The sequence below is a fragment of the Diceros bicornis genome, chromosome 18 (genome assembly GCF_020826845.1).
Source record: "Diceros bicornis minor isolate mBicDic1 chromosome 18, mDicBic1.mat.cur, whole genome shotgun sequence".
In the NCBI taxonomy this organism is placed as follows: Eukaryota; Metazoa; Chordata; class Mammalia; order Perissodactyla; family Rhinocerotidae; genus Diceros; species Diceros bicornis.
Window position 1 is genome coordinate 60047760 of NC_080757.1, and position 22720 is coordinate 60070479.

The following is a 22720-nucleotide window of genomic DNA, read 5'->3' on the forward strand; positions in this document are numbered from 1 at the left end:
CGCCTTTGACAGCTCCGCTCGCAGCCCCTCCGGGGACGTACAGCCTCAGAAGCAGCCAGTGGCTTGGGATCTGGGGGCGTGTGTGTACGTGCGGAGCTCCTTGGGCTGCCCCATTTCCCTCCAGCTTTTCCCAGCCCCTCCGACTTCCCGCGCAGAGTTAAAGAGAAGGATCTCACACTTTTTGCCTGAATAAGGGTCTCCGCATACTCGCATTTCTTTTTCTACTCCCTCTTTTTCTGTTTCTTATTTCACCGATTCTGGTATACGCTAGTTTTTAAGGCTGGAGGTTCTCGAGCGCTTGCTGCCAAGGACTCCACCACCCCCTCCCCCCCTGATGGAGTCCGAGATGCTGCAGTCGCCTCTTCTGGGACTCGGGGAGGAAGATGAGGCCGACCTTACAGACTGGAACCTGCCTTTGGCTTTTATGAAAAAGAGGCACTGTGAGAAAATTGAAGGCTCCAAATCCTTAGCTCAGAGCTGGAGGATGAAGGATCGGGTAAGTGGATTCCAACTGCGCCCCTTGGAACCTGGTAGTCTTTTCACGGAAGAAAGTTCGGAGTTAGAAGAGTGTCCTTGGGAAAGCGGCGATATTTTTCCCAGCCACATGTTGCAAGTTAACTGAAAAGCACAAAAACCATTTCAGACTCCAGTTTTGGGTTGTAAATGGAAAAGCGTGTTTTGGTTAGTAGTTATTCACTGGATAGTGTTAATTCCGTTCAAACTTAGTTCTAATTCAGATAATAAAGGTTAAGTAAGTTCGAAAGTACCGCACTGCAAGTATTTACACGCTCTTTGATACACTTAGTGCTGTTAACACGTGGAGGAAAGACAACTTAAGATATAATACTTGTGTCCACGTGGTTAGTCTACTTTTGTGGTTAGTTTACTTTTTTTGTCCATGCTAGGTGAAGTGCAGAAGTCTAATATAGCATGCTAGGAAACGAGATTACTGACAAATGTTTAGCTAGTAACAAATTAATGCAAAGTTATTTTAAAGTTACAGTGAACTTTATCTAGCCTTCTAAACAATTTGTCTTGAATCCAGACTTTCCTCCTTTTATGTTGTGTTATGTTGCTATAACTTGGAGACAGAATTTCTCCAATCTCTCACTCCCGTAGTGGAGTGAGAGTATAATGGATTGGAATTTGAATCCAGCTTTTAGGAGGTCCCCATGGTGTTGGAGTGTGGACAGTGACTCACAAACAGCTAGTAGGAAGGAAAACAGCCAATTTTGTTGAATCTGCGCTTAATCAACCACCATCTATTTCCTGTTCTCCAAAAGAGCGGGGCTATCTCGTCTATGCACACTTATAATTTGTCTTTTTATGAATTATTTTCTCCTTCAAAACTGTCTTTATTTATTTGAACGTTTTAGTGGTATCAGAGGGGTAATTGGTGTTACAGTACAATGTGATTGCTCTGGGCTTATGAATATGTTTATGTAAGATTATTGTTTTTATTATATGATGTTGGACATATATAAGATTACTCTATGGTAATTCTAGTTAGTCACTAGTAACCAGTGCTTCAGTTAGTGATTTGGCTTACTTTTAAAAGGTTAGGAAAATTTGTTTCCTCCAAAAGTAGTTTAAGGAGTAAAAGAGGTGATCATTGGAAGAGAATGTATAAAGTCTGCCTTATGGACATCTTGAGTACAAATTATATAGTTCAAAACTTTTGTGGTTGCTATGCATATATGAAAAGAAATTTATTTTAAAGTAACCATCTAATTTTTTTTTCATTCTATTAGGAGGGCATTTTTTTTTTCTTTTGAAATGTGATTCCCTCTGCTACCCTAAACCCATGCTCAAACTGTCCAAAACTGATTAATGGATATATTTTTGACCTTTTAATTAAAGCATTAATTTGTTAATGATCAACATTCCCTGATAAGCTCTTCATAGGTTAAGAGAAAGAAAAGTTCTATGAGTCTGAGTAATTACTGAGATTACTACTTAGAAAAGAGCCAAGGGAGAAAGTTTGCTGTATATGACCTTTGCAAGTTGTTGAATAAAGAAGAGAATCAGCAGCTAATGTTTTTAGTTAAGTTTGTGAGAGCATGGCATCTTCACAGTCTTTGGAGACTCTTTCCCCTGGTTAGACCCTGGGGGTACCTTTTAGGTACACCCAACTAGGATGAAGGTTGCAAATTCCAGTGATGCTAAGAGTTGGAAGGTAGCCTAAATGAATGAAACAGGCAGGATATAAGAAGAATAATGGCATAGGTTCAAAACCGACATTTGATTCGTGTGTGATTTTCTGGAGGGTGTGAACAGCAGGGCTCTGACGAGCACATGCCGAAGCAGCTAAAGGGGCAGCTGGGCCTCGGCCAGATTTCTCTCCCTTTCTCTTGCTCTCTTTTTCTTTGAGAAGCCAGAAAACTTTTTTTTTTTTTTTTTAATGTGAAGTCTTTCAATTTTAAAATATTGGCACTAATTCAGATATTACAAACACAAAGTAGTCCAACACTGTAGGCCAAACAAACCCAGTTTGTGGGGTTGGTTCTGGCCAGTGGGTTACCCGTGTGTGACTTCTGCTGTAATATGGCAGCTCCAGGCAGCCGCTCTGACTCGAGGAATCCTGAGCACACAGGCTTTCAGGCCAGATTGTCTCCCTGTGCTGGAGGTGGCCTCCAGCAGTCTGATGGAGCAGCATCTTTGTAAAGCAACACGTGTGGGCCCAGTTGTCCTGTACTAGGACCTACACAGACCACTTTTCTTGGTGGGCTGTTGACTGCTCTTTTTTTTTTAAGAATTTTTTTTTTTTTAATTAATTTATTTTCCCCCGAAGCCCCGGTAGATAGTTGTATGTGATAGTTGCACATCCTTCTAGTTGCTGTATGTGGGATGCGGCCTCAGCATGGCTGGAGAAGCGGTGCGTCGGTGCGCGCCCAGGATCCGAACCCGGGCCGCCAGCAGCGGAGCGCGCGCACTTAACCGCTAAGCCACGGCTGTTGACTGCTCTAACTGAAGTCTGCTCCTTCCTGTGATTGATGTACAGATCCATGTATGTTTATTTTGTGTATATATTAGTGGTTACCTTCTGGTGTCCTATTTGGTGGAGTTGTTAAGGATTCCTGAAATTGACATCTTTACTGAAGTTGACTGATGACGCCAAAATGTTTTCTACCACTCAACATTTGGCATCCTTATAGAGCTACAGCACATGCCCACTCTCAGTGGGGATTCCCATAGTCTTTGTTTTGAACCAGTCTGGTTTTCAAATGCCACTATTTTTGCGTTTTAATTACTGTTACTGTTAATTTAATACTGTTACTATAAAATTAGTTTGTTGTGTGGTTAATTCCTCTGTGTATGGTGAATGATACGTATATGCATCAATAGCATTTTTGTCTTGTAATTTTCAAATAACTAAATTATATGAATTACAGTTCAAAATGAGTCATTCATAGACCTATGGCTGAAACAGATGTGTATATATCTCCCCCATTTGTGTTTTACTGTGATACTTTATAGTTGTCACAGAGTTCATTTTCCCATTGGAAAGTGGGCATGTGGGGATAATTGGATCTTTTGCCTTGCACATATGGAATGGAATCACAGAAGCTTGAGAGCTATTTCTCTGAAAGAAAACCATCGACAGACACACTATACCTACATGTGTGTAGAAGATGTAGCTATAAAACGATGAAGCCGTTTCCCAAACCAGTCTCTAGGCTTAGTTGCCTTGCTTTGTAAGCTGCACTTCAAATAAACCACGGAGGAAGCCAAGTAGATACATTAAACTAATATATGGACCAAAAAAGGGTAAATAGTAATACTTTATAATCCAACGTTACTCCCTCTATAGATTCCTTGCCTTGCACCCTCTCGCAGTCTACTCCAGTTAGGCTCCCTTCCTGGGCTCTGAAACCACCCCCAACACGGCCATAATTTGTTGCTAAATATAAAGGTCACTTCTCTGTCATTATCTTATTCGATCTCCCAGCAGCATTCCACAGTGGACCACTCCCTCCTTCATGAAACTCTTTCCTCACTTGATTCTGTGTCTTCCCAGAACTTCAGTTCTTCCTCTGAGGTCTCTAATCGCTCTTCCTCAGACTCCTTTGCTGTTTTTTTTTTTTTTTTTTTTTTTTGAGGAAGGTCAGCCCTGAGCTAACATCCATGCTAATCCTCCTCTTTTTGCTGAGGAAGACTGGCCCTGAGCTAACGTCTATTGCCAATCCTCCTCCTTTTTTTCCCCAAAGCCCCAGTAGATAGTTGTATGTCGTAGTTGCACATCCTTCTAGTTGCTGTATGTGGGACATGGCCTCAGCATGGCTGGACAAGCAGGGCCTCGGTGCACACCCGGGATCCGAACTTAACCGCTAAGCCGCGGGGTTGGCCCTCCTTTGCTGTTTGATGGCTGAGTGTGGATTGCTCCGGGACTTGATGTTGGACCCGTTTCTCTTTTCTATGTACGCGCCTTGCTAGCTGATCTCATCTAGGCTCGTGATTTTAAATGCCATCTACATGCCAGGGACTCTCAAATCCCCATTCTTGATTCTGCCCTGCCCCTGGAACTCCTGTCTCAGATACCTAATTGCCTGCGTTTTCTCCATCACAGCACACCGCCACCACCACCCAGTCAGTTGTTCAAGCTGTAAATCTAGAATTTATCCTTAATTCTTTCCTCTTCCTCTCCTCATTGCCTTGTCACCAGTCACCAGTAGAACCTGTCAACTTTGCCTCCAAAGCGTATCTTATGTTGGACCACCTCATTTTGTCTCCACTGCTGCAAGCCCAGTCTGGGCAACTACCATCTTTTGTCTGGAAGACTGCAGTTGCTTCCTGACTGGTCTCCCTATGTCCACTCTTGCCCCACAATTGATTCTTCACGTAGTGGCCAGAGGGATCTTTAAAAAGTGTAAATCAGATTTCGTTACTTCCTACCGGCCCTCTCCACTGGCTTCCTGAGTACTTGGAGTAGAATGCAAATTCCTCACCCTGGCTCACGGAGCTTCATGATCTGGCCCTGCCTGCCTTTTCTGCTTCTTGAGTGGAAAGGCCTGGAATGCTCTTTCCGCTAATCTTTGTACACCTGGCTCCTTCTTGTCCTTCGCACTCAGCTGCTTGGTCACTTCCTTAGAGAGACCTTCCCCATCTAAAGCAGCTCCTCAGTCACTCATGATCACTCTTTATTTCTCTGATATTTTTCTTTATTTTCACACCTCCAGAACTGAGCTTTTCATCATAAAGCAAGGACTTTGTTTATGTCGGTACAGAGGACAGTGCTTGGCACATAGGAGGGATTCACTGAAAACATACTGATGAGAAAATAGATAGTTTACAAAGGCTTGCACCTGGATTATGTCTCTTAAGCCTCCATAGCCCTATAAATTAGTTAGAGATCTTTATCTCTATGTGACTGATGAGGAAGTTGAGGCTTTAATTAAATGGTTTGCCTACAGTGACATAAGTTACATAACTAGCAAGGAGAGGAAGTGGAACTTGAGAAACAAAGCCTGGTTAAAAACAAACAAAACCGTATCACAGTATCTTGACTGAAAACTTCATATTGAGAGGCCATGGAGTCTAAAACAAAATGTATGGGGAGATGACTCGGGTGGTGGCAGGGCTACAAAACCAGACGGAACAGTGCTGGTGGCGCAGCCCAGCTGTTTGCTCCTGGGCTCCAGGGCTTCCCCCAACACTGTCAGGGGGTCCACGAAGTCGACACTGTTTTCATAATAATGGAAAATGTCATTGGCCTTTTCCACTGTGTTGAGATCTGCGCTGATGGTGCAAAAGTGACGGTGGGTAAAACTGCTGGTGCCTTAGCACGAATCAAGATGGTGACACCAAACTGTGCTGGTAGTTATTGTTTTCTTCACTGCCATGCACTCGCAGTAAAAAAAATTTCAGTTTCACTTGAGAATGCCCTTGATAAAGCAATAAAGTTTATTAGTTTTATTAAATCTTGGCTCTTTAGCACATGCCTTGTTAATACTTTGCTTGATGACTTTGCACAATGACGCTCTGCTGTGTGCGTGGTTGTCTTAGGAAGAGCACTCGTGGGCTGCAGGCTGAACTAGCTGTTGCTTTTCATGGAACACAAGCTGGACCTGTAAGGTGCTGATAGGCCAACTCTGGGCACTCAGAGGCTTGGGTATTTGGCAGACATTTTCTCGAAAATGAATGAAGTGAGCTATCACTTCAAGGAAAACAACTGACAGTATTTGTTGTCAGTGATAAAATTTGAGCTCTCAGTGAAAATTAGAGTTTTGGAAAACCTGTATCTGCCACTGTGAGCTTCACAGCTTCCCAGTTCTCATAGACTTTTCTCATGAGCTCATGGTGATACTAATGACTCTGATTTTTTTTTTTTTGTTTTGATATTGTAGAATGAAATGTGTCCCCATTTGGAACATCTGCATAATTCAGTGAACCAATATTTCCAAATGACCAATCCATGTTATTACAAAATCATCCATGGGTAAAAGATCCATTCAGAGTTAGGCCAGTGCGTTTTAACATAACAGGGTGCAAAAAGTTCATTGCTGTGGTTTCAGATAGATGAGATATCCCGTTTTATATTCTATTCAGATAGATTGCAGCAAACCTTTAAGAAACTACAATTTACTGAGTTTTGACGTCGCATCAAAGAAGGTTCTCAATTATTTGGACATTCTGATACCTCTGCCCTGTCCAACTACATGTCTTTGTGAGGTCAGATTTGCCTCATCTACTTTAGTCGAACAACATATCACAATAGATTCAATGCAGAATATGAGAGGCCATCTGTCTTCTATTGAGGCAGACGTTAAAGAGATTTGTAAAAAACAGTGTCACTCTGACAATTTTTTGAAAATATAGTTATTTTTCATAGAAATATTTACTTGACTGTGTAATGAGTTTATAATTTTTAAATGAATTAATAAAGAAATATGTTACTTTTTTTGTTTTAACCTCCAATATGGAAAATGCTGATAAATGTAACTCTTTGGTAGTCTTCAGTAATCTTTAAGAGTGTAAAGGTGTCCTGTTATCAAAAGTTTGAGACTTGTTAGTGTAGTTAAAAGAGAGTGGGCATCAAACTTAAATTAGGAAGAAGGGCTTGAGGATGTCAGGTGGTTGGCCAAAAATATCAAGCAGTGACTTGACCAGAAATTAGGTAACAGACCTAAAAGTGATCTGTTACAATTTTTCCATTCTCTGAGCTTGTGCTGGGGAAGCGCCTATGTGATTGTGTGGGTAGCTGCCTTCTGTGTAGCCATATAGCCATCAGTAGGGCCCCCTGTTGCCCCAGACTTCTTCTTCTTTTCTTTTTTTTTTGGTGAGGAAGATCAGCCCTGAGCTAACATCCGTGCTAATCTTCCTCATTTGGCTGAGGAAGACCAGCTCTGAGCTAACATCTATTGCCAATCCTCCTCCTTTTTTTTCCCCCCAAACCCCAGAAGATAGTTGTATGTCACAGTTGCACATCCTTCTGGTTGCTGTATGTGGGATGTGGCCTCAGCATGGCCGGAGAAGCGGTGTGTCGGTGTGCGCCCGGGATCCGAACCCGGGCTGCCAGTAGTGGAGTGCGCGCACTTAACCGCTAAGCCACGGGGCCGGCCCTGCCCCAGACTTCTAGTGTGTGTCCTGTGAGTGGAGGAAATCGATCCAGTATGGCAGGTGAGGGTAGCCAGAGGTCTTTACGTCAGTTCAACAAAGGTTTATTGCTCACTTACAGTGTGCTGTGCTCTCTAGGACTCTAGTGTCTGGTATGACAGACAGACAAGTCAACACCTAATTATAATACACTGATATATGTGTGTTTACAGGTGGGAAGGACATGATTATTGGGAAAATCTTGAATTTATATCAAATAAGTAAATCATTTGCATTGAACTACGTTTATGAAATGTATAAATCAGTCACACTGACCCAGCATTAAACTCTCAGCACTAATGACTGTTGTGGTCGGTGATGGGGAGCTGCTTAAGGATTTGAGCAGGGGAATGTCATAATAGATTTGTGTTGTGAAAGATCTTTTTGACCGTGGGTGGAGTGGAGGGTTTGGAGCTGGGTGAGACTGAAGGTGGGAACACCCACTGGAGTGTGGAGTTGTAATCCAGGTGAGAAACCATGAGACCCAAAACCAGGCGACTGCAGGAGCTGTGGAGAAAGGGCATGGACTCTGCTGATGCTGAGGAGGTAGAATCAGTAGAGTCTGGCTCCATGTGGGGGTTAGAGAGTGGGCGGAGAGTGTGGACCGAGCGTGAGTGTCGGCTGCAACAGTCTCTCTCTGCGCTGGAAGCGAATGAACTTTCTGCTGGTATTCTTCACGTGAGACTCAGGAGCCACAAAGGGACTGTCTACATGGATTTTTTTTTAACCTGCTTTAAAAAACATGCCATGTTCCATTTTGAACAACGTGCTGTGGAAGAGTCCTGAAATGGATGAGAACATTTCCTCCTCATTATCACCTTGTAGAATTCTAAAGCTAGAGTTTTAACAAGATAGCATGTGGATTATATATAGGTGGTATCCTCCAGGTTTCTGACTCCATCTTCTTATTCAGAAGACATTACCCAAGTACTGCAGGTGTCTACCATGCTTGTTTCAGTAGGGCTGATGCTGGACACCTTTTTCTTTTTGTAAATCTAATTAAATGTATAGAAAATACCATTCCCGTAAATATTTGGCATGATATGTTAATGCTTTAATCTGCATTAATTTAATCTTTAATGTTCTTGAACCTTAAACTTGACAGGTGGGTGCCACCGCAGAGAGTGTCTGGCCTTTAGAGGTGGGGGAGGAGATGAGCATTGAGAGTGAGTTGTACTTTTACCCAGGCAGCACTCTGCTTCTCATCTGTGCCTTTTGTCCTTGACTAGTACTATTTTGTATTTTTTAGTTTTGATATAGTTTCAAACTTACAGAAAAACTGTAAGAATAGTATGATGAATTCCCACATATCCTTTACCCAGATTCACAGTTGTTTATATCTTGCCTCATTTTTTATCATTCTATTTATAAATGTAAATATGTATTTTTTTCCCTGAACTATTGAAGAGTAAGTTGGAGACACTGTGCCCCTTTATGCTTTAATGTGTCTATCTCCTGAGAACAAGGACATTCTCTTACATAACCACAGACAGTTGTAAAAATCAGGACATTTGTCAATGATATATTACTATTATTAAGCTACAGTTCACATTAAAATGTTGCAATTTGTCTCAACGATGCCCCTTTATTAGCAATTTCTGCCCCCCCCAGCATCACTCATTGTGTTTACTGATTTTGTCTGTGTAGCCTCCTTTAATCTAAAGGAGTTTCTCAGCCTTTCTTAGAATTTCTTGACCTTGACAATTTTTGTTATTGTGGTAAAATATACATAATATAAAGTTTACCATTTTAACCACTTTTAAGTGTACAATTCAATGGCATTAAGTACATTCCCATAGTTGTGCAACCATCACTGCCATCCGTCCCCAGAACTTTTTCATCTTGCCAAACTGAAACTCCATACCCATTACACAACAGCTCTCTCCCCTGGCCCTTGGTAACTTCCATTCTACTTCCTGTCTGTATGGATTTGTTGACCTTGACATTTTTAAAGAGTACAGGGCAGTTTTTTTGTAGAATGTCCTCAAGTTGGCTGTGTGTGTGTGTTTCCTCACACTCAGATTCAGGTTCTGCATTTTGGGTGGGATACTATTGAAGTGATGTGGTTTTTTCAGAGCATCATATCAGAATATGATAGGATGTTGCTTTGTCCCAGTATTGTTACCTTTGATCATTTAATCCGTTACTGTCATTATTTATTTTCTTGCTTCGTAGAGGGCCTCTTCAAGTTGTCGCCTTTGCCCTTTTGACATGCCAGGGTTTGCACTCTTGTTTACTTGATGCTCCAGGCTCATCTTATATTTTCCCTGCCTCAGCCCTGGAATCAGTCTTTTCTCCAAGGATCCCAGGTTATTTTTAGTGGAGAATGGAATTTAGAAGCAAGATCTGATGGGGCTGGCACCGTGGCTTAGCGGCTAAGTGCGCGCGCTCCGCTGCTGGCGGCCCGGGTTCGGATCCTGGGCGGGCACCGACGCACCACTTCTCCGGCCATGCTGAGGCCGCGTCCCACAGACAGCAACTAGAAGGATGTGCAGCTATGACATACAACTATCTACTGGGGCCTTGGGGATAAAAATATAAATAAATAAAATTATAAAAAAAAAAAAAAAGAAGCAAGATCTGGGCGTTAGGTTTGCTTATTGCTGCTGGAGTGCCATTGTTTGTAGGCCCCCTTGGCAGAAGAGATAGGGTGAAGACATCCATGTCTGTCTTTATTTATTTCTCTATTTATTGCTGTACATTGAAAACCATGAATGCGCAGAGGTGTCTCCAGAGCTGGTGATTGCCACAGGGCACATTCTCCTTTTTCCTCCTTTTCAGGTTTGTCACTTCCTTCCCAGGAGTGAGAACCTGGCTCCTTTGTCCTCATTTAGTCATTTGCCCAAGGCTGGAATGCACAGAGGGGAGTTTCTGAATTGCTAACCCATAGCACTTGGAGAAGTAAACCTACTAAGAAGTTGATTACATTGTTGTTTGAGGCAAACTTTACACAGAGTGAAATGCACAAATCTAGCTGTTAGTGTATGCTACCTAAAAGTAAGTTTCAGGGTTTCCCAATGTTTTAAGGGGAAATAATGGTTTTTATAAGCATTTAGTACCATTTTCATATATGACACTGAGCTTGGGATTTTGTGGGCTGTAAGGAGACGTAAGACATGGGAAGGGCCCTTTTAGAATTTATATTTTATTAGAGAAAAATGACATCCTATGCAAAGTTTGGTAAAAGCACAATGCAGTAATTATGTATCTGTGCTTGAGTAACAAGGTAGTGATTTAAGGAATTCTGCTTGCTGGACATTTCTATGGTGTCTGTATGCCCGAGGCACTCGGCCCAGCCCTGTGCTGTGTGTACCTTTTAGGGTGTCCCTGATGGGTAAAGTCAAGTGGTGGGGGCACAGGGAGGGGAAAGAGTAGTTAAGTCACAAACAACTGATTTAGAGAATTCACTAATTCAGCTAATATTTGTTGAGTGCCTCTATGTGCCAGGCACCATGCTAAGTGTGAATAACTCCTGTTTTTAAGGCGTTTACCAGTTTATTGGGGAGGATGGGTTGACTCAACATGGGAGGCAGGGCATTAGGGTGGTGGTGGCTGCATGCAGAGCATGGAGAAGGCCTCCCGGAAGATGAGCACTCAGGGTCAGTACCTGAAAGAGAATAGACATTAGCTGGCAAAGAAGGAGAGGGTGGGAGGGCCGGGCTGAGAGAGCAGGGTGTGCAGAGGTGGCGAGGTGGGAGGTCATGGTCTTGGGCGAAGGCCCAGGTGAGGGCTTTCCTCCTTCCTCCCCAAGGCAGTGCTCCAGCTACTGTGCAGCCCGACCTGCTTTATTTGCCCTAGCACTGCCACCACCCTCACACCAGGCTCTGCTTTTGTGTTGTCTCCCCTACTGAAACAGGGACTTCGTGTTGTCCACTGCTGCGCCCCCAACTTCTCAGAGTGACTGTGCTCAGTAGATATTTGTTAGGTGAATAGGTGGAGCAGAGAATGTGCGAAGAGAAGTGCTGAGAGATCCATGAGGGTGGAGAGGTGAACCCGGCAGGTCCTGAGAAACTTTAGAAGGCCCTAAGAATTTGGATTTTGTCTTAAGGACAATTAAGAAAGGTTTTAAAGCGGGGTCATGACATGATCACGATCGCATTTTAGAAAAATCCCTCTGGCTGCAGAGTGGGGAGAGAGAGAGAGTGTGTGTGTGTGAGAGAAAGAATAGGTGTGTGTGTGAATAGTTGTGTGTATGTGTGTGTGTGAATGTGTGTGAGGGAGGGGGAGTGGGTCAGGAGCATCCTGAGGATGAGGAGGTGGGAGCCGAGGAAGAGCTGGCTGCCCTTTGAGCTCAGGTGGTGTCAGTGAGACTTGGGTGGCCTGAGAGCTCCCTGGAAGGAGGGTTGATCGCAGTTGGTCATTGATTGGGTGCAGGAGGTGGCAAAATGACTTGCAGGCTCCTGGCTGCATGTAGGAGAGAGAGGAACAAGCTGCTCTGGGCATCTGGGAAGGGAAAGAGCCCGTATCTGGCTGTGGGAATCAGAGAAAATTTTCCTTAAGGAGTGTTTCAGTGGGAAATGTTGACAGTGTTGCTTAAAATGGTTCCCAAGTCCCCTCTCCCCTTGGTGTCTGGTCTTCATTCATCCCTGCCCGGAAGTGTTGGTGATGAGCTGTGCACAGTGAATATCGTTCAGTTTGGTGTTTTCTTGGATAACTTTTCTTTTATCCTTAAAAATTGACCAGACAAGCGATTTAAAGATATACCAAAATTAAAAAGTACTGTCAAAATGTTAAATCAAACTTTTCCTTTTTCTCTGTTCCCTCTAAACAAGTTTAGAGGCCTGGCCTTGGTCCAGATTTGATTTCTGCAGAGGTGAAATCATCGCACAGATACAAGGTGTCTCTGTTTCTTTGCTACAGCGGATGTCCTGAATACCTAGCGTGTTGGTGCGTGCCATCTCGCTGAGTAGATGACCATGCTGTGTGAGAGGAGACTATGAGTTGTTTCCAGTCTGTGGCTGGCCTGGCTGGCGGGTTGTGGGGCCCAGATTAGACCCGAAGTCTGGCTTCAGGGCCTGGCTCCAGAGAAGTGGTCCTCAGTCTTTGACGTCATACACACAACTTTTCTCCTGAAAACTTGTTTTGACTTGGTCAGCAGGCATGAATATTTTCTCTCAAGAGTTTTTGTTCTTTAAGTAAAACTTTATACAGAAGATGGTCTTAGTACTTGAAAAATATTTTAACATTTTTTATTGGAGTAACTGAATTCCTTGAAAATTTGTTGTTTTCCTTCAGATTATAAAAACAATACATCATTGTAAAATAGTTAGAAAATGTGGAAAAACATAACAATGAAAATAAAAATGATATAAAATCCTGCTATGCCACTGTTAATATCTTGGTGTATTTTCTACTACTCCATCTTCCTTTTCCCCCTTCTTCACAACCAGGATTATAGTGTATGTGTCGTTAAAGGATTATTTTGAATTATCTACTTTTGATATCCTTGCCCTTGTGAGATCTGAAGCATGACGATAAAATAAACCCTCGGAAGCCCCACCACACTCAAGATCTAGCTCAGCATCAGCACCAGTGCGGCCTCCGGCTTTTAACATCTTCCCTGCCTCTGGGAATATAAGAGCAATACTTGCTTAGTTTTAAGTCGTACTGACTGTGTGCCAGGCATTGTCCAGGCTTTCCATATTGACAGTCCCGTTAATTCCTGAATAACCCTGTGAACAGGTGCTGTTATACCCATTTTACAACTGAGGAGACTGAGGCGAGAGAGGTTGGATAGTCTCTTAGCTAGCCAAAGTCCCATAGCTAGTGAGCAGTGGAGCCCAGATTTGGGCCCTGGTGTCTGTGCCCTCATTATGCTCGGCTATCCTGCGTCTGGAAAATGTGAGCATTAATGGAGAACCTGGAGACCGCAATAATGCTGACATCTCAGGAGTGCCATCATTTATTTACCTGCTCACTCATTGTTTATTGACTACCGAGTAAGTGCCTCTGCTGTACTAGCTCCACTGTGGGGATGAAGAAGGATTATGACCCAGTCCCTAACCCCGGGAAGAGTGGTAAAATCAATGTTGAGTGCAGGCCAGCTTAGGGGATCAGAGAGAGAATCTTGAAACATTTAACTAGTGGTTCAAGACTGTTATCACTCAGTGAAAAGGAGCAGTATGGCTAGTAGCTGGTGAGGGATTTCGGAAGGGGAGTCTGGTTGAGGAAGGCTTCTGGAGGAGGTAGGACCTGAGCTGGACACAGAGACGAGAAGGATATGGCTGGTTGGAGTGTAGAGGGAAGGACCTTCTAGGGAGGTGGATAGACGGTGGCTAGTTTAAGTGAAAGGATGGTCTTTTCAGAATACCGTGGGAGATAGTGCTGGGGGTGGGGGAATGGTGGCATACTGTGATGCCTTGAGTGCCCAGCAGAAGGCTTGGCCCTTTTCCTTTAGTTACAGAGTTGTGAGGAGGATGATAAAGGTAGCATTCTTCAGAGGTTAAGTGGGCATTTTGTAGATTGACACACATTTATAGAAATACCTGGCAGTCTAGAGCTCTGCCTCGAGTAACATGAGTTGGGTCTAGTTCAGACTAGCCTCTGCTCTTAAGCAGCTGATCCCCGGGAGGGGCCAGTGGAGACTAGCACGCAGGTGAGATAGGCAGAAGAAAGGACCCTAAGGGAGGTTCACATACCTGGTGGTTAGAGGTAGGTGGGTGTCAGGGGACTGTGGAGGCAAGAGGGGTTTGCAGGATGGAGCAGGATCTTAGCAAGTGGAGTTGAGAGACCAGCATGGAGGTGGGAAGGGAAGGATTTGCCCAGAGTAAGGAGGAGGCCTCTGGTCCGAGGAGTAAGAGGTACTTGGAGCCAAATCTTGAAAGACCTGAATGGTAGGATGAGGAAATGGCATTTATTTGGAAAGCAACAAAATCTTTGAAAGTTTTATAGTAGGGGTGGGGTGTGGAGTAGTAACATTCTGAGAGAGATGAGGAGAGAATTGCGGGATTTGGTGAATAGTTAGGAGGAAGAAAAACTGGTGGTTTTTTTTTGTTGTTGTTTTTTGAATGGACTCTATTTTTTAGGATAGTTTTAGATTTGTAGAAAAATTGAGAAGGTAGGTAGAGTTCCCATACACTTGGTACCCAGTTTCCCCTATTGTTAATGTCTTACATTAGGGTAGTACATTTGTCACGACTAATGAATCAATATTGACACATTATCATCAACTAAAGTCCACACTTTTTTCGGATTTCCTAAGTTTTTATCTGTTATCTTTTTTTTTGTTCCAGAACCCCATCCAGGATCCCACATGACATTTAGTCATCATGTCTCCTCAGGCTTCTCTGGGCTGTGACGGTCTCTCAGACTTTCTTCGTTTTGGATGACCGTGACAGTTTTGAGGAGTGCTGGTCAGGGATTTTGTAGAATGTCCCTCTGTTGGGATTTGTCTAATATTTTTCTCATGATTAGACTAGGGTTATAGGTTTTCAGGATGGGGAATATCACAGAGGGAAAATGCCCTCCTTAACACATCGTGTCAAGGGTTTATGCTGTCAACATGACTCATCTCTGTTGATGTGACCTTGATCACCTGGCTGAGTTGTGTTTGCCAGCTGTCCCCCTGCTTCCATCCTGTGTTCTTTGGAAGGAAGTCACTATGCGCAGCCCACACTTAAGGGGTGGGGGATTGGGCCCTCCCTCCCTAAGGGCAGGGTATCTACATACATTACTTGGGATTTTTCTGTATGGGAGATTTATCTATGCTCCCCCGTTAATCTATTCAATCGTGTACTTATATCAGTATGGACTTGTGGATATTTACTTTATGCTTTGGGTTATAATCCAGTACTACTTCATTCTGTTCCTTAAATTGCTCCATCTTTGTCCACTGGGAGCTCTTTCAGTTGGCTCCTGGGCTACTTTGCCATAGCCCCATCATTGTGGGTTTTTTTTGGAACACCTCCTTACTTTCTGGCACTACGGGATGCTCCAGGCTCATCTTGTACATTTCCTGTCTCAGTCCTAGAATCAGCCATTTCTCCACGGAGCCCTGGTTGCTTTTGTTGGAGAATAGTGTTAGAGACCAAGATCTGGGTGATGGGTGTTGGAGTGGTCATTGCTACTGGGGTGTCATTTCTTTTAGGTCCTCTCAGGTGACAGAGCAAGGAAATATATGTGTGTATACTGACCCCTGTGTATATACACATGTCTATAAATTCTTCTGTATGTAACCATCTCTATCTACATTAAGCTGAACATACTGCATTCATAGTGATGTCTTCAAGTCTAAACTGTTTTGTTTTTTCTGTTTTTTCTTGTTACGTTAAATCTGGAACCAAGACATTAGTAACATGAAGTGAACTGAGAGAAAGGGGTGCTTCTGGAGGAAAGCTAGTGAGTTTGGTTTTAGACAGGTTGAGTTTGAGATACACTGAAATCTGAAGAGATGAGTCAAGTTTGGAGAAATAAATTTGGAAACTGACTGCATGGGGGTGATGTTAGATGGTAGAAGTTCTTGGAGAGTGAAAAAGGGAGGTTGTCCATCAGGGGAAGGCCAGTCAGAGATGAGGAGGATGAGAACCACGTAGCTTAAGAGAGGCTAAGGAAGAGAAAGGCTTTTATTTATTTATTTGTGAGGAAGATCAGCCCTGAGCTAACATCCATGCTAATCCTCCTCTTTTTGCTGAGGAAGACCAGCTCTGAGCTAACATCTATTGCCAATCCTCCTCCTTTTTTTTTTTTTCCTCCAAAGCCCCAGTAGATAGTTGTATGTCATAGTTGCACATCCTTCTAGTTGCTGTATGTGGGATGCGGCCTCAGCATGGCCGGAGAAGCGGTGCATCGGTGCGCGCCCAGGATCCGAACCCGGGCTGCCAGTAGCGGAGCGTGCACACTTAACCGCTTAGCTGTAGGGCCGGCCCCAAGAAAGGCTTTTTTGGGAAGCAGTTGACGCATAACATTTCGTAAGTGCTGCGTTTGGTGTCTGCCAGTCCATAGCCCCTTCCAGTGAACCTTTTTGCCCTTTTAGTCCTTGTCGCTCCTGAAGGGGCAACCCTTTGTGGACCACAGCATCCTGCCTTTTCCTGACTGCAGCCAAGTGGACCAGGGTTGGATGTCTGACCCAAGGGTATCCACTTCCCAAGGCCAACAGTATATCGCTTGGTGGGCATGGGAAGATGAGCTGGACCAATCTGGTTCTCTTGTAATAATTTGAATTGGGACACATCAGCGGGAACAGAGTTAGGTCTGGGTTATAAGGGGTCATGGCATGCTCTGAGTTAGTTATGGGTAAACATGACCTGTGAAGAAGCAGTTGGTTCAGGGACAGAAGGCAGGAGATGCAGCGTGGAGCTGAGTCATGGCAGCAATGCAGAACGATGGAGCGGCTCATGCCTGGGTCCTTTTGCTGCCCGGCCCTCATTGTTCCTGCCCTTTCTGAGGTTGGGGCCTTTTGTTTTTTTCTGGGTCCTGTGCTAGGTGTCCTGAGAAAGCATAGTTGCTTAGGGTCACTTAATTGAGACTCACATTTTTAAGTTTATTTTTAGTAAATTTCATTGAAGCCTAACAGAAAACTTCACAGCTAAAGTGCGCCATGAATTGCCACAAAGTGAACACATGTGTGACCAGCACCCAAATCAAGAAACAGAATGTGACGAATGCTACCTGCCCCACTGAGGTTCCTCTCCTCTGTCCTTCTTGTCACTTTCCGCCCCTCCTGCTGGGACGCCACCCTCCTGATGTCTGCAGTTAGACAGCTGGACTCTTGTTTCTGCTTTCTTTCACTTAGCATTGTCTCTGAGATCCACTCCTGTTGCTGTCTGTAGCTGTACTCATTTGTAGCTGAGTGTAGTGCTAAATTTTATTCTTCCCCTGTTGGTGGACATTTGGGTGGTTTCCAGTATTTGGGCTATTAAAATTGTGCTGCAATGAACATTCTTTTACATGTCTCTTGGGGAACATGTATACTGATTTCTCTCGTATATAGAAATCTAAGAGTGGAATTGGTGGGTGTTAGAGAATACATGTAGTTCGCCTCAATAGATGTTGCCACACAGGTTTTCAAAGTAGTTGTGTCGATAGACATTCCTGCCAGCATTGTGTGAGAGTTCCAGTTCCTCCATATTGTTGCTGACACTTGGAGTACATGTTATCTTGAAAGCTTTGCAGAAAGAACACATACAGTCCTCCCTTACAAGGAGCTGACTTCCTAATGTAGAGGGCGCACCCTGGACAGATAGTGCTAGGAGATATCTGTTACATAGTAGAGACTTCGTAAATATTTGTTGCATGACGGAGCCTGGGCCGTTGGTGACTTTTGAGAGAGAGATATCTTGGTCCAATAGGGAATTTAGTAGAAGCTGAATTTCTGGGGAACAGTTGTCAAGGAGGTGAGAGGAGAGCGAGGCAGTGGTCACATAGCTGGGGGTTTGGGAGGAGAGGAGTGGCCAGCATTGGGAGCAACAGCAAATAAATGTTTGCAAGGCAGAGGAGCCAGCAGAGGGAAAGATGGAACTCAGTGGAAAGGACAGTGAAGGAAGAGGCCCTGTGGGTGAGATGCACAGGAGGGCCCAGGGAGGGGAGGGAGGCAGTGAAGGCAGGAACTCTACTGCTCCCACTTTATCACTTTACGATTTGCAAACATTTTTTTCACATGGATTAGTCTATTTAATCCTGATGACACCCCTAGCAGGCATCTGTTGTTACAGTTGAGTGAACTGAGGCTACGTAGAGAGGGCAGTCAACCCTGCGGAATTCATTGGCTGCTAAGGAGCGGAGCCAGGAGTCCAAGCCTGTGATCTGACGACTTAGGAGTCCCGGCCTCCACCTTGCTTCTTACCCCATTGTCAGGGCGGCCTTGTGCGAGATTTCTCGTTGGTTTAAAGTCCTTCCTTGTAGAGACTTAGAGAATCTTTTTTTTTTTTTTTTTTTGATTTAGCATTAAAAAAAAATTTTTTTTATTGATGTCATAATAGTTTATAACATTATGAGTTTCCAGTTGTACATTATTATTTGTCAGTCACCATATAAATGCGTCCCTTCACCCCTTGTGCCCACCCCCCAACTCCCTTCCCCCTGGTAACCACCAAACTGTTCTCTCTGTCTGTGTGTTAGTTTATCTTCCCCATATGAGTGAAGTCATACAGTGTTTGTCTTTCTCTGTCTGGCTTATTTCACTTACCCTAATACCCTCCAGGTCCATCCATGTTGTTGCAAATGGGATGATTTTGTCTTTTTTTATGGCTGAGTAGTATTTCATTGTGTATATATATACATCTTCTTTGTCCAATCATCTGTTGATAGACACTTGGGTTGCTTCCACTTCTTGGCTATAGTGAATAATGCTGCAATGAACATAGGGGTGCATAAGCCTTTTGGGATTGTTGATTTCAGGTTCTTTGGATAAATACCCAGAAGTGGGATAGCTGGATCATAAGGTATTTCTATTTTTAATTTTTTGAGGAATCTCCATACTGTTTTCCATAGAGGCTGCACCAGTTTGCATTCCCACCAGCAGTGAATTAGGGTTCCCATTTCTCCACATCCTTGCCAACATTTGTTATTTTTTGTCTTGGTGATTATAGCCATTCTAACAGGTGTAAAGTGATATCTTAGTGTAGTTTTGATTTGCATTTCCCTGATGATTAGTGATGTTGAACGTCTTTTCATATGCCTATTGGCCATCTGTATATCGTCCTTGGAAAAATGTCTGTTCATATCCTGAGACTTAGAGAATCTTGATGGACTTTTTCTAAGAATTGAAAAGGCATGAGTTTTTATCTAAGAGAATGGACATGGGTGTGAGACTGACCTCGGCCCAAGGTGGTTCCTTCTCTGGCTGTCTGCTCTTAGCTAAATCTTAGTGTTTTCATCTGTCAGGTGGGTCGAGGCTCCCTACCTCGTAGTGTGGTGGTGAGGAAATGTGAGAATATTGTGAAGCACTGGGCCTGCTTGATACAGGTCAGTGCTGGGTGGATGACAGCTGTTCTTGTTTTGAGGGGGTAACTTGCACACCTGTGCATTTCCATCTACATGCTCCTTACTGCAACAGCTACTAAGGAGTTATATCCCATCTTTGTGTGGTAGCTTAGATTTTGCAAATGATTGACTATTTGGAAGAAAAAGAGCAGAAATTGCCCCCTGTCAGGACAGCAAGCTGTGCTTGCAATTTTCCTCCATTGGTAAGGGGCAAAAGTTGTTCAGGTGACCACTATCCTAAAGGGCTCCAAACTGAGCAGGCTTAGATTTCTTTTTTGTTTTTAACCCTTTACAAAGCTGACTCTTTCATACATAGGATGTGAGCCCTCCTGAGATCCATGCTCCACAGAATTTGTTTAAGTGAGGTTCTGGTAAGTGTAGATTTATCAAAAACTGGACTTCATGACACAATTTCCATAAATCAGCGTTTGTGAATCCCACAGAAAATGAATTGATTCTTGCAAGCCATCATGGCAAATATTACGTGTTCAATAATAGCTCTTACATTTTTTTAGACATCAAATCCATTTAATTCAGAACAAATATTCTCATAAAAACAATTCTGGGAATCTACCAAATCAGAATGGGAAGGAGAGGTTGTTGCTTCCCCTTCTTTCTGGTAAAAGTGCTCTGAAGGTGAAATGCTTTATTCTGTTGTTATCTAGTCTGTGAGACAGACTGCTGGGTTTAGCAGTAGCTGCTGTGAGAAGTTCTCTGAACATGTGCTGGCTGCAGAGTCCTTCTTTGCTGCTGGTAACATCCCTGACTCTCCCTCCGCTGCCTTCCCAAAAGTGGGCTCACTGGCCTAGCGCTGTCCCAGGTCCCAGGAGAAATGGGCCAAGTAGGAAGCCCTTCAGCTCTCCTGGGGCTCTCTTTCTCTTGTAAGGATATGGGGCTGACCCAGAAGTTGGGGGCTTGCCACTGACCACTGGACTTTGGAATTGTGCCTGAAGCCACATTTCCTGCAACCCAGATTTGGTTCTTTGTCTCTGGATGCTGATCTCTGGGCTCCTTCTTTATTCTGTTCAGTGACTCCCTGCTCTAACAACAAACTAGGCACTTGCTGTGAGTTCCAGAGCTTGAGTTTCCTCTGTGAGTTCTGGTTTGCTTCACATTCCTCTGAGTTTCGGTTTTGGGCACCTGACTGGCTCTCTCTTCTTGGATTTGGCTGGGTCCTGCTGCCCAGCATGATCCAGCAGTGACCCCTGAGTGGTGTTGGGCTCCACGTGCTGTGTCTACCTCAGATACTATCCAGGATCCCAAGTGCCGAGAGTATGCCTGAAGGGGGCTTGGAGATTGCCTGACTCCCTTGGCTCTACCCCAGTGCCACCCCTGACTCTCATCTGGTCCTCCTGGGCTGGGTGTTGACCATGAGCGCCTCTGCCCTTGTTATTGTAAGCCGTACCAGGACACGCTAGTTTATGATAGGTTTACTAGTGCCATATTAATGGCTTATGTTACTACATTTAACTTTAGACAGTGGATCCTAATTTGTTATCTATTTTATTGCTTTATTAAAGTTATTGATAGTTTTCACTCAGCTAAAATTTATTTTCGCATAAATAAATATATTTGAGAAATAGTTGCCAGATTATCCCTGACAGTATCTTTTTTCTTTGAGAAGAATTTCATGCTAAGTAGATTACAGTTGATTCTATAGATCGTTTTTTCCTTCATTTAATGGCTTCCATGTAGAGATGTGTTAGGTTATGCTAATATTTTCACAAATGAAATGACTTTGTGGAATTGTCTTTGTAGAATTATGAGCGTATTTTAAATCTAGGAATAATAAATCCAAGCAAATGTAGAAAACTGTCATTTTAAGATTATCCCAGTTTTCCAGAAGAATATTCATTGCAGCATTCATTCACTCATTCACTTAGTATAACCTAATGTCCATCAGTGGAGAACTGATTAATTAAATTATGGCACATTGCACACTAGACTTGCGTGCACCTAGTAAAGACAGTGAAGTGATTCTATATGTGCTATCATGGGAAGGTTTTCAAGATATATTCTTAAGTAAAATAAACAAACCCCAAACCCCCCAAAACAAGGGACAGAACAGACTATATGATATGATCCTATTTGTGTTTTTAAAAAGCTATATATACCTACAAAAATAAGTGCTTATCTATGTGAAAAATTTACGGAAAGGTACACAGTTATGGACAGGGATGGGAGGTAGGCATAGGTAGAATTATATTTATAAAAATTTATATTTTGTACTTAATACTATACTTAATTTTTAAACCTTCTACATGATTATTTTAATGCTAGTTTTTTTTTTTTAAAAAAAGGTTATGCTGATGATATGTCCTCTCTGGGTTTATTAGCTATAGCTCTTTGTTTTATTTTTTTGGTGATGGTTCTATGGTTTGCAATATTACATCTTGAACTTATCACAGTGTATCTTCAAATAATATTGTACCACCTCATATGTAATGTAAGAACCGTACAGCAGTATATTTTCATCCCCCCCATCCTTTTGCTATTAATGTCAGACATCTTACTTCCATGTTATAAACCCCATACAACATTGTTATTATATTTTTTAAAAAGTTAATTATCTTTTAAAGAAATTTTAAAAAGAAGAAAAACATCTTTTATATTTACCCACATATTTTTGTTTCCAGCCTTCATTACTTTGGGTAGCTCTGAGTTTGAATCTGGCATCATTTTCCTTTAGTCTGAAGAACCTTAGCTTTTCTTGTAGCGCTAGTCCATTGGCAACACATTTTCTCAGCTTTTGTTTGTCTGGGAATGTCTTTATTTCACTGGATATAGAATTCCAGGGTCAGTTTTTTCTTGTTGAAGATGTTCTGTTGTCTTCAGGCTTGCATGGTTCCTGATGAGAAGTCTGCTGTCAGTCTTGTTTTTGTTCCCCAGCGTATAATGTGTTTCTTTTTTCTTCCAGCTACTTAAAATTTTTATTTCTATATCATTGGAATGTAGCCGTTTGATTGTGATGTGCCTTGGTGTAGTTTTCTTTGTGATTAGCCTGCATGTGGTCTATTGAGATTCTTGGATCTGTAGGAATATAGTTTTCATAAAAATTTTGGAAAATCTCCTGCCATTAATTTTTCAGTTTTTTCTATCCCTCTTCCTGCTCCCCTTCAATCTTCAGGAACTCCAATTACGTTTATTTTAGATGTTTGATATTGTTCCACTGAGGCATTCTCTCTCTCTTCCCACCTTTCTTTTTCCT

At 42.9% G+C, this 22720-nt stretch overlaps 1 protein-coding gene across 4 annotated transcripts in view; it reads left to right on the forward strand.

Annotated features, from left to right (window-relative positions):
• Positions 1-323: 323 nt before the first annotated feature.
• Positions 324-22720, forward strand: part of RPTOR (regulatory associated protein of MTOR complex 1) — a 403326-nt gene continuing 380929 nt past the window's right edge. For all 4 annotated transcript variants that reach the window (XM_058561824.1, XM_058561827.1, XM_058561828.1 and 1 more), the window contains exon 1: positions 324-496. In XM_058561824.1, coding sequence (XP_058417807.1) covers positions 335-496 — 162 coding nt within the window. In that variant the 5' untranslated portion in view covers positions 324-334. The remainder of the gene's footprint in view (positions 497-22720) is intronic.